This window comes from Dermacentor andersoni, chromosome 9, assembly GCF_023375885.2.
Source record: "Dermacentor andersoni chromosome 9, qqDerAnde1_hic_scaffold, whole genome shotgun sequence".
Taxonomy (NCBI): domain Eukaryota; kingdom Metazoa; phylum Arthropoda; class Arachnida; order Ixodida; family Ixodidae; genus Dermacentor; species Dermacentor andersoni.
In genome coordinates this window covers 115504547-115520272 of record NC_092822.1, presented here as the reverse complement: position 1 = coordinate 115520272, position 15726 = coordinate 115504547, and the positions used below count along the sequence as shown (strand labels likewise).

Genomic DNA, 15726 nt, shown 5'->3' with positions numbered 1-15726 from the left:
AAGTTGCCGCATGTTGCCAATGAAAACTATCGCTCTCAACCCTATGGCGATAAGCATCTTCACCTATATGTTTCATTGCGCACGTGCATCTGGCATAGTGCCGTTTGAACTTGGAAGTGCATTGCACACCACCGCTATTACCTGCTGCAGGCGGCATGAAGTAAGGATCGTGCTTTGCTCTAGCGACATTGTGTTTTGGTGTCACCCTCCAGCCTGATTCTTTCTGGTTTCTTGTTACTGCCTTTAAACATTACGCAGTAGGAATACTACAACAAGGCTCATTTTCTACCACTCTGTCTCCACCAGCTTGACTCAACTTGGCATCTCATCTGCAATGATTTGGGTAGTACTTCGCATTACATAGATGTCAACTACAGTTGAGTCTGCCAAAATTTTCAGTGACTTGGGATCATATGTTTTCTCGGTCAGTATGTTTTTTCTCACATTTTCTTCAAAAAAATGTATGAATGAGGTTCTACTCTGCACGTACATGTTTGTGATCTTAAAATACAAATACTGGCATGTAACACTAAACTAGTTTTAATAGAATGCCATTTATATCTGTTCTATTGTGTTGAGCTAGCCTATTTCTCAAAGCAGGGGCTGCCAAAAAAGTAGATTGTTTTCAAATGGCTGGCTTTAGTAATGAGGGGAACTGTTCAGCCAGGACTTGTGAGCCAAAATGATCGCTTCTTCGAAAATATTTCTGAAACTTTATTGAGTGTTCCTCATTCCATGAACTATACATGCCCCAGGTGCTAGCTAACGGTCTGTGATGATGTGATTTTGCTGTTTGCAGGCCTTGCAGTACCAGTTCCAGGCTCTCATGTTTGACCCTAAGGTGACCCGTGAGTTCCTGACGACAAATGCAGTGGAGGCCGTCACCTACTACTTGGGGTGAGAGGGTGTCCTTGCAAAAGCCTTCAGTTGTCAGATGCTACTAGTTTTTCTCAAAGATAGCATAGAGCTGTTTAGTTCCGTTAAATTGATTGTAATTCCAGCATTTGAACTGTCCGCTTCTTCACTGGTGTTCGCATCGTTATGTTAGTAATATGTTCGTTCGCTAGTTCCACAAACATAATTTGTTATATGTCTAGCATGGTCTGCATGACGGACCAAATCACCGATTTAGTCGGTGGACTAGACATCGCATGAGTTGGTGGCACTGACTCAAGCTACGAGCAGCTAATACATTTGTCCCAAGTGTGGGGGTGTTCAGTGTTGCTCATTCTTGTGAGACTTGGTCTACAGATGTTAATTGGAAGTTTGCGCCATGGTGTTTAAGGGGACCCTAAAGGCCATTATTTAGTCAAGCTGATTGATAGGTTATTGCTCCGAGATATTGAAAGTGGCACTTTTACCGAGACTAGGACTTTTGTTAGGGAGGACATAAAATAAATGCTGTACTGGATCGTTGTCTATAGTACTTCAAAAGGGGCATGGCAGGAGCTCCTGTCCCATTTAAATAGGTAGCTTGTAGTTAACTGTATGAAATAAAAAAACCTTTGCATTGCACTTAATGGATTGATTATGCTTGCGCACAGAGACTCATTGCCTTTGTGTGTTGTGGGATCTCACGCGTGCTCTTGGGACAAAGGAATAACAGCATAGCAGGGCAAACAATTGCAAGGGCATTTATTGCACCTTTTATACACTGATCTAGCCAGCTGAATTACTAAGAATAGAACATGCTGATGAACGCGGACGAATGGAAAAAATCTGGCTCACCGCGACAGGATATCGAGCGAATATGTTTGCCCCATGCTGGACACCAATGCCTAATTGTTTGCGTGTACAGTCACGCAAATGGTGGCACGTCTGAAGATCCAAGTTCATCCACCCCGGTGTCCCACTCCGAAGCCTCACGAGATTGTCCTGCACAGCGTACCAACAGGTGTGACAAGTCCACGCACTCTGCCAATCCCAAACCAAACAGACATAGGCTACTCCATTTTGTGCTCTAGTAATCCCGCTGTTAGGTGGTGTTAGCAGCACAGCACTGAATGCCATCTCTCCTACTATTCTGCAACTACACCAACTGCTGCCGGTGATTAGCTACACGGAGAAGCCAGATTACAGTAGATGCGAAAGCCTTGCAGGGAAAACAGCTCCAGGGGAGGCGTGAGAGTCGAGCGTCACCGCAGTGTTTAGAAAGATGTGTCTACTTAGAAGCTTAGAAAGATAAAATGTAGTAAATAAAGCCACAAGAGCATCTAAAGCCACAAGCATGAAGATCAGACAAATCCATATGCTAACCATTGTTACCATGGCAGCTGAGCAATAGCAGGGCCAGAATTCCCTCCAAGTATTTTGCTGAAAGTCTACCCTATGTAGTAGAAAGAAGTATAGCTAGATGGCACTATGATGTGCTTAGCTTGTTGGGACTGCCTTGGGACATGTTCTGTAACAACTCAGCTTGACACTGGCTGTGCTCAAAACATGTCATGACTTGTAGAACACGTCTGCCATGTGGAGATTGTGAGCAGCAAGATGAATGCATTGATTGTGTTCTTCCTGGCATACTGGAACCACATTGTAAGAGTACCTACCTGTATGCACTGTGAACCTGGTACCTGCATGTGGCTGTGGCATTCTGCAGCTCAGCACAAGGTTGCAGGTTTGATGCCTAGCCACGGTGGCTGCAGTTCGATAAGGGCAGAATGCAGAGACATTCATGGGCTTATATTTAAGGGCACAGTAAAGAACCCTGGGCGGTAAAGATTTATTCAGAAGCCTTGTACTAGGGCACCACTCCTAGCCTCAGTGTTGCTTTGAGACATATAACTATAAACCAGTCAATTAGTTGATAAAAATTCCAGCAGAACTCGTCTCATGATAAATGTCGATGTTAATGTGATTCACATTGAAGCAATGTAGCTACACTGTATGGCAATTACAGAGATGCATCACGTATGAGGCATGTACTGCAGCCGGGCTCCTCTGCCGTGCATCCCTCCGGAGACGCTGCACCACCTGGCGGCGGCGCTGCCAGCTCTGTGCATGGCACACGTGTGAATATATTTTTCAGACTAGATTGTCCGAATAAGTTAAACCTTGCTATAACGAAGTAGTTCACTTTTTACTACTTCTTCTCCATATAACACCATGTTTCTAGAACTTCATTATAACGAAGTGTGTTTATGCACAATTTCAGTATAATGAAATTTCATTGATGCTGGTAAGGGACAGCGAGACAATAATTGGAAACTTCTGTGGATGGGATAATCAAATGGTTGAATTACAAGCTGCTGCTCACAAATGCACCTATCAAATCATGCGCCACGTGACCAAGAGTGACTGTCGAAGCAGGGCAATGTTTTGTTCTGTATAAAGTCCAAAAGCTATGTGATCCCATGGCACACCATGCATTGCCTGCTTAAGGTGCGAGTCAAAGCATGTGAGGGTGATCTGAGGAGGATGATGGTTTGGTGAGCGCTGTCTTCCCGCACAAGCAAGGGGAAAGGAGAAGGGAAGTGAGCTCGCAGTGCACACAAAGGGTGGTAGGTTGCCATGCATGTCCTTTTCTAGTGGGTTCACATGGCTGAGCGCATACGCAGCCTGTGCGCCCTGCTTTAGAGGTAATCTGCCGTGTGTGCAAGGAGTGTCTGTGTCGAGATGGCGTGGCATCATGCATGCTGTCTTCCTGTGCATTTACTGCTGGAGGTTGCGTAATTACATGTTTCAGAGACTGTTAAAGCGAATGATAGGCAGACAAAGCATTCGCTTCCCACTGCTGGCACTTTTCATGATAGCATCGTCTCACTGTGGGCAGTGCTATCAGCCGTGGTCGCTTAGTAGACGTGAAAGTGTGGTTGACCTCACGTGAACCAAGTTGGTCCTATGTTTAGTTTCGAACATGGTTTCTGCAGCACAGCAGCCTATTGCTCTACCCATGGTCTGCCTATAGACTACCTAGTGGCTCAAGTTGGTGGGAAAATGGTTTAGAGACAGGCATATCCAGACAGATGAACGGATGGACGGTCCGGTCCGTCCGTCCGTCCGTCCGTCCGTCCGTCCGTCCGTCCGTCCGTCCATCCGTCCGTCCGTCCGTCTGTCTGTCTGTCTGTCTGACCGTCCGTCCGTCCGTCCGTCCGTCTTTCTGTCTGTCTGTCTGTCTGTCTGTCTGTCTGTCTCTCTCTAAACCATTTTCCCACCAACTTGAGTCACTAGGTAGTCTATAGGCAGACCATGGGTAGAGCACTAGGCTGCTGTGCTGTGGACGGACAGACAGACGGATGGACAGACAGACAGACAGACAGACAGACAAATTCCCTAAAATGTGTGAAGTATCGTAAGAGTGCTAATAGTGTTAACAAATTATCAATCGCTGACCCATTTCCTCAATTACTTGCTTGCTCATCCACTCACACCCACTGCTAACTTATTCACCCACTTACTCTCTCTCTCTCTGGTTCATTCATTGAATTTATGCTAATAAATTTACTTTTGCAGGCTCATTGACAAGGAGAACAGTGAAGCCAACTTTGGATTTTTTGAAAACGTAAGTAAACTGTTTTGACGCTTGAACTTCTGCCATGTCACAAAGTAGCAAGCTTTGAGAATTAGAACCCGCCACGGTGGCTTAGCCGGTATGCTGTTGCACTGCTAAACACGAGGTTGCAGGATCAATCCCTGGCCACGGTGGCTGCATTTCGATAGGGACGAAATGCAAAACCACTCGTGCCCCATGCACTGGGGGCACATTAAAGATCCCCTGGTGGTCAAAATTAATCCGGAGTCCCCCACTACAAAGTGCCTCATAATCAATTCATGGTTTTGGCACATAAAACTGCAGAATTTAGTTCTGTGAGAGTTAGATATAATTTCGCCTGCCATCTTTTATCTCTTGTATGATTATATATTTAGAGGTCTTGCTATGAAATGCTATCACAAGCACATAACAGCATGGCATGACATATTTCTTTCAAGAGGAGAGAATATTATAACACTCTCTAATGTGAATATGCTGATGAAATGAGTCTCCTTTGAGCAAAAGATTCTCTTTGACAAATAACCATTGTGTGTACCTGCCAACTATTCTGAATTTTTGTAAAGTTTACTATAAGTTGGGCCAGTTCTATGATTTTATGAATATTGCATCAAGTTTTACAAAAAATAATTCTATTTGCAAAGAATATTTAAGCATATTAATAAATGGGGCTGTTTAAGATTTCCAAAAAGTGCATGCAAAGAAGAAATTGTCTTTGTACCTGCCCACCTTGTGGCAGGACAAGATGTCATATATCAGAGGGTACTTTTTCTGAACAAATGTATTCAGATTGGTTTCTGATGCAGGTGAATTTAGAACAGCAATCTTGCCTGAAAATGTCACTGTCACCTAAAAAGAATGTGTTGCTTAGTCCCTGCTCTTCCAAGTTTGTTGCTGCTTGCATACTGGATGTAAATTCTAAAGGTAAATAATTGTTAACAAAGTGCACATGTATCCCACAACATATGTGTGCTCAGGGCAACACTTAAACATGCTATACAGTGCTATATTTGTCTCTTCTCTTCTCTGGTGTCCAGGTTTTACATTTGTCTGTTAGTCTTAAGATGCTATCCTCCACCCCAGCAACTAGGGTTCTTCTTGTAACTGTTCACAATGGCACAACTGATGCTCTCTCAACATTGGCTCAGGCTCATAAATCACACCGGATTTGCATTCTGGCTAGCTTTCCAATATGTTGCCAGCTGTGTGCAGCGGCAGTATACCCAGAAAATGAAAAAGACATTTTGGTGCCTCCTGCTTCTCAACAGCCTCTCACATTCTTTCTTTTTTGTTTCTCTTGTCTAACACTTGCGCTCTTGCCCAGCCATCGCTTGGCACTTCACTGGACTTCCTGTTTAGGGCTGCAATTTCTTTTGGTGGCATAGGATGTCATGTACTCAAACTGTAGTCAGGCCCATAATATCCAGGCCTGTGGTGCACTCTTTAAAAAAGTTTGCACCCTTTGGGGTTTATCGTGCCGCACAACAGTAATTGTCATCTGCCTTGCTTGCATTTTCTTTCTTTAAAACTCTGCGTTCGCTACTTTCCTGTCGGGACTACTGTGTCACGCTGATAATATGTGTGCCGTTTGTGACCTGGAAGTACCGTGCATGCAGTGTTAAAGAAAGGACATGTGGGCAAGGTAGATGACAATTATTGTTGTGTGGCAAGATAAGCCCCAAAGGGTGCAAACTTTCTTAGGAGTGGGGGGCAGACTTGGAGGGTTCAGTCTGAGGAGCCAACATAGATTGGTGTTCAGATTGAAATCAGCAACAGCGCTTCACTCCTTCTCTTGTGGTTTCAGATGGTGAGCTTTTGGCAAGAGGAAGAGCTTCCTGTGAAACCTCTGGAGAAACTGTTCCAGTCCCATCTTCCAGACATTGGCTACTCACTTGGCCTGGTCCTGTTCAGGTGAGAGCCAGGCTTGCTAAATCAGTGCGTCGATGTACGACTGCCACATTTGGCATCGTTCCCGTAGTCTCGGTGGACCAGATTATGACTTTATTTCACAGCACTTTGTCTACGTTTCTTTTGTCATTTTTCATGGCCTCAAGGCTGCAAAACTCAAGACCCTCGCAATGCAACAAGTTAGAAAGGGATCTGAGGGGCTAGATGTCGTTTGCTAGTTACAACCATGTGAAGCCAACAGGCTTATGAAGCCCATGAAAGCATAGCGGAAACTGTTATTTTTAAAAAGTTTTAATGCAGATAAAATAAGAAAAAGGTAAATGAAAATGGTTGAAAAGATAAACTTGCCACCATTGGGAGCTGAGCTCTCATCTTTCACATTGCGTGTGCAGTGCTTTATCACATCCACACGCCATGGTCTTGAGTACCTCTGACTGTTACCCCCAGGGCTGGGTTTATGACGCAAACCCAAATACCCAAGAAAGTGGGCCATAAGACGGCCATTGTGGTTGCTTACTAATAGAAAAGCACTGCATACACAATGCACATTGGCTTGACCTGCACCAATTTCTTGATTTTTTTTCGTCTCTTTTCATTTACCTTTTCTTTGTGTTTCTTAAACTTCAATGAAACATGGTGGTTTATTTCCCCTATGCCTTCTCTTGCTTCATTGTCTGCTGACTTCGTATGTTCGTAACGAATCAAAGTCAAACCCCTTTGTTCCCCTTCTTACTTTTTGTCTTCCTGTGGGTTGTGCTGTTTCTGTACTGATTACCTGAAATGCGTTTGTGTCATTGCTTGGAAGAAAATCATTTTCCATCTTAAAACGAATATATCGCATTCGTATAGGTGTAATAAAACAAAGTTGCAGTTCTGCCCGTAATAAAAAGCAATGACACAATAGCTGGCGCAATATTGTGCACAGTAAGCATTACACTGTTTCATGTTGTTTCAGTTGAAGTAATTGTTCACAGCTGTGTGCAAGCAATCTGCCTTTGAGAAGAATACAAAAACTTTATTCAGTGATGATTCTACGCAAAGTCATCTGCGTTTGTGTAGGTGATGCTCTCGGTGGTGAAGGGGCATGGATTTTTCTTCTTTTAGTGCGAATAGTATTCTTTGCCTACTGCAGCCATTTTGAGCCTATTTATGTATGAATGTGTGTTTCTTTTGTCATTTTTCATGGCCTCAAGGCTGCAAAACATGCATGCGTGCGTGTGCGTGTGCGTGTGCGTGTGCGTGTGTGTGTGCGTGCGTGCGTGTGTGTGTGTGTGTGTGTGTGTGTGTGTGTGTGTGTGTGTGTGTGTGTGTGTGTGTGTGTGTGTGTGTAGCTCAAGTTGTCTACCTGCTTGGGCCGCCAGGATTGGGCTCGTGGTCGAGATGCTGTTGTGGTCATTCCATCGTCGTTGGTCAAGCTTTGTCGTCCAACATGTTCGCTCAACACTTGTCATGCCATTGTCTTCACGCTGTCATCGTCATACATTCGTCATACATTCAGTTCAAACCGCCATTATGATGCCATTGTGTGCATTCAATTGTCGTCATCCCAACTTCATGATCTGGCTCTCGTCATGCCATCGTTGTCACCCTTTCTATGACGGCCCAGTGGCCCAAGTTGTCTAATACTACTTTGAGCCACTAGGTATATCATGGTCGTGATGCCGTCGTGGTCTTTCCATAGCCATCATTCTAGCTTTGTCGTCCGACACTCATCCTGCCGTCGTTGTCACGCCACTGTCGTGACTACAATGGTGGCGTGTCGGTGGCGTCGTCTGAATCGTGGCACATTGGTTACAAGTGCAGGCAGCTGTAAGGTTTGCCACCATGGCTGCCTAGTGTTAAGTGTTTTGAACAGCCTCTTGATAGAGTTGACTAAATAATTCGGCCCTGACAAGACTGATGAAATTGGTCAAATTATTTGATGGGTTGAATTAAACAAGACGCAGAAAAACGACAAAACACACCGCTGATTCATTTGGCAGTATTTGCCTGATCCTAGCACACCCTCATATCGAAAGAACGCCCGCTTTTTGTCCGTACAAAATAGAAAACTAACGTGGAAATGTCATTAAAGCTCCTAGACAAATTATAAACTTAATGTGAGCCAATTTCTTAGCAAGAAAAATCGGCAAGGGCCCAACGAGCAGTCGGTTTCCTGAAGTCAGCTTTCCTGCATGACTCTTTAAAGTCAGCTTTGCCGCAGTATAGCTGTGGTGTGCGGTAATACATATAAACGTTGCAAACACGATATGGTCTTGTATCCGATTTCACTTTTCTTTGAAAAAGAAAAAAGAAAGGCAGGCATTATAGTCAGGTAAATATTGTAATCGGCCATTGTGAGCTACATACTGTTATTGCTTAGAAATCTTCCTAGGGCAGGCCAAAAATAAGCTTTTTCGACTGGGGATTTTTCACCTCTGTTCAATGCATTCACTGTACCTTAAGCTCTGCCAAGACCTGCTGCCACTGAAGGGGTCACTATTGGGATGACCATAGGAGCCATGCGCATGCATGCTGACTGGTCAAGTTAGAATTATTTGGCGAAGGCCAATTTTAGGATCACAATAACGAAAGTTAGGGCCTAGAAATGCATAAGAACTGGCTGGGATCTTCGGTTGGGATCGAAATAACTGAAAAATTGAACCAACCGGAGTCTACTACCGCCTGTGACGACGTAACCCGTATTGTTCGCCGCGAACTCGAGGCCGCCTGTTTGCCAGCTTTCTCAGCAATGCCTCCCGATCCACCAGCAACCACGATTGTGATGATTCAGGCCGTCGTCAGACAGGAATTTGAGAACATGGGTCTGAGCTCCATGTGTTCAACTTCTCAACCCAGCATTCCCCAGTTCTGCAGCGGCCTTCCTCGTCTCCGGCAGTCTTTTTCTGCTAGATCTCGCCGCAACTCGTCCGAATGGCGTACCCCTGATGACAGGCCGGTCTGCTTCCACTGCTGTCGCATTGGCCGCGTCGCTCGTCACTGTCGCAACCGATGACCCTCACCTCCTCGGACATACGCCGCCGCTTATTCCCGCACCTTTGGACCTTCTGTTCTCTATACTGCCTGCCATGAACCCACTGCCACTGATGCTCCTGCTTTGAACATTCTCTACAGCCGCTCGCCCTCATCTCGACGCCATCAGTCTCGTTTGCCCCAAACCCATCGCTTCTCTTCGCCGCCTATCACCTCCTGGATCCAGCCGGAAAACTAGCACTGCAGCTTCTGGAGGTGAAGCTGAGTTGTCGAACCAAAACCTTCTTGACGTTGACGGCTATCCTGTCATGGCACTCATCGATACAGCCGCACATCTTTCTGTTATGAGTGCTGCCTTCCACAACGACTGAACAAGCTCCTCACCCCAGCGTTGGCACGCGTCGTCCGCGTTGCAGATGGCGGTACTGTGCCTATCATCGGAATGTGTACGACACGTGTCAGCATCGCTGGCCGCCACACTCCTGTCCTCTTCACCGTGATTGCTCATTGCCCCCACAACCTAATTCTCGGCCTCGATTTTCTCTCCGCACATTCTGCTCTTATTGACTGCTCTGCCAGTACCCTTCGCCTTGAGTTACCGATTCTCGCAGAACCTTCTGACGCACCCCAGTGCCGCTTATGCCCCACCGGCTTTCTTCGCCTGCTGCCAAAGTCAATAGCCAGTTCCTGATGGCGAGTACCTCGTCACTTCTCTGCCCGACATTCCACTACAAGTTTGACGTTACTGTGTCTCACAGTATACTTACTATTACTGCGAACCGCACTTGTATGCCTATCTTTAACTTTGGATTGGCAAAGCAAATTCTACCGCAAGGTATTTGCCTTGCCAACGTTGATTGTCTCGGCGACCATCACATGGCAGCGTTATCGACCAGTGGTTCTTGTGAGCTCGGCAGGCCCCCCGCGCCAGCCTCGGGCGCCGATCCCAACATAAAGAAAATGGTTGCGACGTACCTGTCCTCTATGCAGGCTGAAGACCTTTGCGAAGTATTATCGTCCTACCGCGATATTTTCGACTTCGACGATCGCCCTTTAGGCCAGACGCTCGCGGTCAAGCATTGGATTCTTACTGGCGATGCTGCGCCTATTCACCGACGACCGTATCGAGTTTCTGCGTCGGAACGCCGAGTAATTCAAGATGAAGTGAACAAAATGCTCGATAAAAACATCATTGAGCCTTCATCGAGTCCCTGGGCGTCACCTGTGGTGTTGGTCAAGAAGAAGGACGGCACATGGCGCTTGTGTGTAGACTACCGTCATCTGAACAGCATTACAAAGAAGGACGTCTACCCGCTCCCACGTATAGACGGCGCCCTTGACTGCCTGCATGGTTCCAGCTATTTCTCGTCTATTGATCTTCGTTCGGGATATTGGCAGATTGCTGTTGACGATATGGACCGAGAAAAAACCGCGTTCATCACACCTGATGGCCTATACCAATTTAAAGTAATGCCGTTTGGATTATGCAACGCTTCTGCCACCTTTGAGCGTATGATGGACTCCTTCCTCCAAGGTTTCAAATGGTCCACATGCCTCTGCTACCTCGACGACGTCATCGTCTTCTCGCAAACGTTCGACACTGACCTTGAGCGTCTCACAACTATACTTGATGTATTTCGAAAGGAGAAGCTGCAACTTAACTCGTCCAAATGTCGTTTTGGCCACCGCCAAATTACTCTTCAGGGCCATCTCGTTGACGCTTCCGGAGTACAGCCTGATCCCGACAAAACTCGCGCTGTCCGAGACTTTCCAGTTCCGAAGACAGCTGCATATGTTCGAAGTTTTGTAGGGCTATGCTCGTACTTTTGTCATTTTGTTCAAGATATTGCGGCAATTGCTAGACCCCTCACTAATCTTTTGAAAAAAGGTGTAAAATTCTTGTGGGGTACTTCGGAAGCCGCCGCCTTCTCTCGTCTTGTCACTCTTCTAACCTCACCACCCATTCTCGACCACTTCGACTTAATGGAAGTCTACTGTAGCGGCACGGCAGTTATTTTTCTGGTATTGCCATAGGCAGTATGGGTTGATGTAGTTAATTGAGGAGCCTTACCCTATCTGTACTAGGTAGCCGGAATATCTGTCATCACCAAGAATGTGTTAATGTAACACTATGCAGACTAAGCATTGGGTACCCACTGCTAACACACGGCCGTGTTGTACTATAGGAAGACCCACCTATGTGTACTTGTTGCACTGACATAATTCACATGCAAACCTCATGTAAACACTAAACACTGTAAAAAGAAAACGACAACACTTTTAGGCTTCTTATGTACATGTCATTCCTTTTTTGTGCAGCGTTATTACTTAACGAAAAGCTTTTTGTCTGCTATGACAAGGTATACAGTTTTGTAAACTGAGTCTATTGTCTAGATTAAATTTGAACCAACTTAAATTCAAGAGAGAAAGAAAGCTGCAGATAATAGCAGTAGCCCTCTTTTTCGGCTTACTTTGACCCACGGAAGAATAGACAGTGGTCTCGACAATGCCCGGGAATGCTTCTATTTGCTGTTCAGAGTTTCCACCATTGTCGCTGGGGGTGCAACAGGTCATGAGGCATCATTTCTCAGTGCAAAAGCATAAAATTGGTAAAAGTTTCGATAAAATGGAAATATTGTGTTCAGATAACCAAGCTAAGAAGATCTGTTTGTCTTGAACGTGAAATGGTTACTTTTTCCGCTTTAGTGCATTACTGGGGAGCCACAATTTAATACTGCCTATATTGCCACTCCTGACAGTATAGGCCGAGTTTTCAAAGCTTTCAGACATGACTTCAGTGTTGTACATAGGACAAAGCACGGAGAGGCAGTTTTCTAGTGAATTATGGTCATGCTGGCAAATTTGCTCTTTGAATTGCACTTCACAGTGTTATTGAGACACCGTGCAGGTCTTTTCTTCTTTTCTTTTTCTTCTTTATTTTTCCCCCTTTTTTTGGAACTTTTTTGCAATGCTGAAGGAAGAGTGAAAACCAGAGACCATGTCGGCTGTCCATCGGGTATGTTTGGTCATATTTTTAGATTGTATAGATCTGCCGAAATGCACTGGAGGAATAAAAGATTATCAGCTCATCCTTGCTCTGCTTGCAAGGCCAGGGACTGAATTACATTATTCCTTAGAAAACATCGCATATCAGAGCAAACGTGTGGAGTGAGACTTTTATGACCGCACTGCTTTTTTTCTTTTTTAATTTGGTGGACTTGCTGCAAGGCATTAAAAAAAACAATAAAGATTCCGCAGCATTGCCAGCTGTGTGTAAAATGCGGCACAGCAGTGCCGCAGAAGAAGTAGCTTTCTTTGTTATAAAGGTGTTTGCACTGAAATATGCAAGCACAGTGCCTCATGCCATTAGTAGACAGCAGAAAATGATGGCTGCAACACTAGCACTCCTGGTGGCAAAGGAAGGAAGAGTGCACAAAGGCAGTCAACCTGCTCAAGATGCTTTTGTTGGGACACCTGTCTATTCTTCCACCTTGCTTGGGCTGAAGGTGCTGTGGTAGCCTTATCATTATCAACTACAAGAGTGTGCAAGACATGTCCTAAAGAACTAGGCCTGCTCAGGACTGGTGCAGTTGTAACCTTGGCATTGTCGTCGTCTCCTCAGAGCCCTTGCGCTGTCCCGGAACTCACGAATAAATGAAAGCAGTCCGGCTGACCTAACTGTCTCCTCATTGCCCTTGTTCCAATAAATTCCAAACCTACAAACATACATGCCCTCACCTCGGACACATTGATTGATTGATGGCATGTCAATCAGTGCTACTTTCAGCGTTTTGTTTTTGACTCTTTGCGCTGCAGCAATGAACGAGAGGTGGTGTCCCAGTTCGTGTCGCGCCTGTCAACCGGGCTGTGCTTGTCGCTGGCAGCTGCCATGCGCGAACGGGTCACCTCAGGCCATCCCCATGGGGAGCTGATTGGAGTGCTGCTCGAGAAGTCGGGCACGGCGGCCCTGGCCGCCCAGATCCGCCTGGTGGACGAGAGTGCCGGATGGGAGCCCGCTGTGCCCCCACAGCGCCTCTGGGAGCAGCTGGTGCGGAGCCTCGGACATGGCATCCGGCGCAAGGCAGCACTCAGGGTGAGCTCGCCTGCGCCATTTCTTGTAACACTAGTCGCTGTCAATTCAGCCAATCATTGACATTGTAACATCACCTTCATGAGCAACCTTGGCCACATCCCAATCGCAACCAAAGGCGGGAAACCTTGTGAGGTTATGACCTCATGTGGTTGACCTCAACTTCGCGAACTGCTAGGTTGAAGTTGATAACTGCTAAAAATTGTGGCAGCTAGGTCAACGATATTGAGTTTCGTCTGATGTTTGAGTGTGACGCAAAGGGAGGTTGAATGCTCCTCAAGCTAGTGCACTTCGAAGTGTCATTAATGATGAGTTTGAATTTGGGAGGAACCCCTAAGTCAGGCATGGCAGCTTACCGATGTTGTTGAAAAGTAATAATCCCTCTATTCTGCCATCACTCATGTATGGGCTCATAACTTGGAGAACGACTAGAACGACAGAGAAACTTCAAAGAAAGCTAAGGACTGCACAGCCAGCAATGGACCGAAAAGTGGTAGGCATAATATATCAAGAGCTGGAACGATCGCAGTTTGTATCAGAGGACAAACTTGCTGCTATTTTAGCCAAGGTCGTTGTCTATAGCCTCCTTCATATGAGAAAGTTGTCCATTAACCTGTCCTAATAATTTCAATGACTGTTTTCTTTTACTCTCATATGTTTTTATTACATATTTTTTATATTACCTGTGCTTATTATAGGTTCAGATTTTCAGCTTTGAGGATTTACTGTGTTGTGTGTATAACAGCATTCTTTCTTGTTGCTTTTTAAAAGATTATTTTGCTAATGCTGCTTTTACAGTCACTGTTATAACATGTACCAAGAGTCCTGCTGTAGTCCGTGCCTAGGGACCCTAATCCACACGCTAGTATAAATGCGCCTTTTCTATTCTATTTCATAAATAATTTTGCTTTGACTGAGGCAAAGTGGATCTGGGCAGATAGCATAACGTGTTGGGTGGATAACCATTGGTCACTTGGAGCCCTGGAAAGAAAATGAAATCTCTGGACTAACATAAGTAGGCAGTGAACACAAATAGGCTTGTGATAATGATAATGATGCCATTATGTTTGATAAGAGAAAAACGCACACGTCTCTGAGCTCTGAGGTAACCAGGTTTTCATGCATGGTAGAATAGTCTACATTGTCAGAATAATCTTTGGTGCTAAACTACGGAGCTTTTCTGGTCCATGAGGAGCTAAGAGAGACTGACTTTTACTTTGCATTTGTCTGGTGGCAGCATTGGCCTGGTTTAGGGCATTTCAGAAAGTGCACGAGCAGTAGGAGCTTGCAGTGACATGCTAGTTGCCCCATTCAACAGAGCTTGTGTTTGTGTCAACCAAGAAACAGAATGTTAGGCTTCTTCACCTCAGTCGGGGTGATTCCTGGTGCACTGCATGGTGGTTTCACCGTTAAATGTTTTTTATTTTTTTGTGCGCACATTTGTAATAGTGGAACTGTGGAAGTGTGCCTGGGAATCAGGTGGGCTTGTTCTTACTGTAACTTTAGGATTATTTCCTGTGCCGAAAATTCAGAATGTTTAGGTGCAAAGTGTGGATGCAGATTATGCTCAAAATATGTGGCACAGCTCCACAGCAGTGCTAAAACACAGTGTCATCAAGTCTCATTACCCTTCAGCAGAGAGCGAGAGCAAGGGAAAATGTCAGGACATTCAAGACGAAATTGTTTCCCAAGCTTTGCTTGGTGCTTGTAGCACTGTGAGGTGGTTTGTGCAAATCCAGTAGAAACCCGTATATAACAAGATGATTTTTTCCAATTATTAGTGTCCCAAATTTCCGCCTCGTACTATATGCGGATTCAAACCAAAATTTCAGCCATAAATCGGGCTCAGTGTTTTGGCTTCATTATTGCTACCGGCTACGATCATCCTCATTGTCCTCTAGCATAGAGATGGTACCATCTTGAGACGGCGTGAGTTAGAACGCCATAAAGTGCCGATATAACGTAGTCAGAGGACCTTGTGTATGGTGCTTTTAAGAAGTGCCGCGCTTCAAACACGGTCGATGGCAAAGAAGAGGACTTTCTCTAGGAAGAGCTCTCACACAAAAAACTGCCCGAAGACAGTGCAACCACAGAGACAATAATTAAAGTGTGACGTCCAATGTAAATGAATATTTTCGCCAAGTTTGCCTCACTCGTTTTATACGTTGGATGAAAATTTTTTTTCTTTTGCTTTTCACTATCCTCAAATCTCGCCTCATTATATGTGGGTCCATATTATATGCAAGTCTTTACGCTATTGAACTGT

At 45.2% G+C, this 15726-nt stretch overlaps 1 protein-coding gene across 1 annotated transcript in view; it reads left to right on the top strand.

Moving 5' to 3' along the window:
• The window catches only part of LOC126529620 (uncharacterized), a 190136-nt gene that overhangs the window by 161706 nt on the left and 12704 nt on the right, over positions 1–15726 (top strand). Inside the window, exons 29-32 of the mRNA XM_050177139.2 lie at positions 800–897; positions 4453–4501; positions 6294–6400; positions 13187–13463. Of these exons, the coding sequence (XP_050033096.1) occupies positions 800–897; positions 4453–4501; positions 6294–6400; positions 13187–13463 (531 nt within the window). The remainder of the gene's footprint in view (positions 1–799; positions 898–4452; positions 4502–6293; positions 6401–13186; positions 13464–15726) is intronic.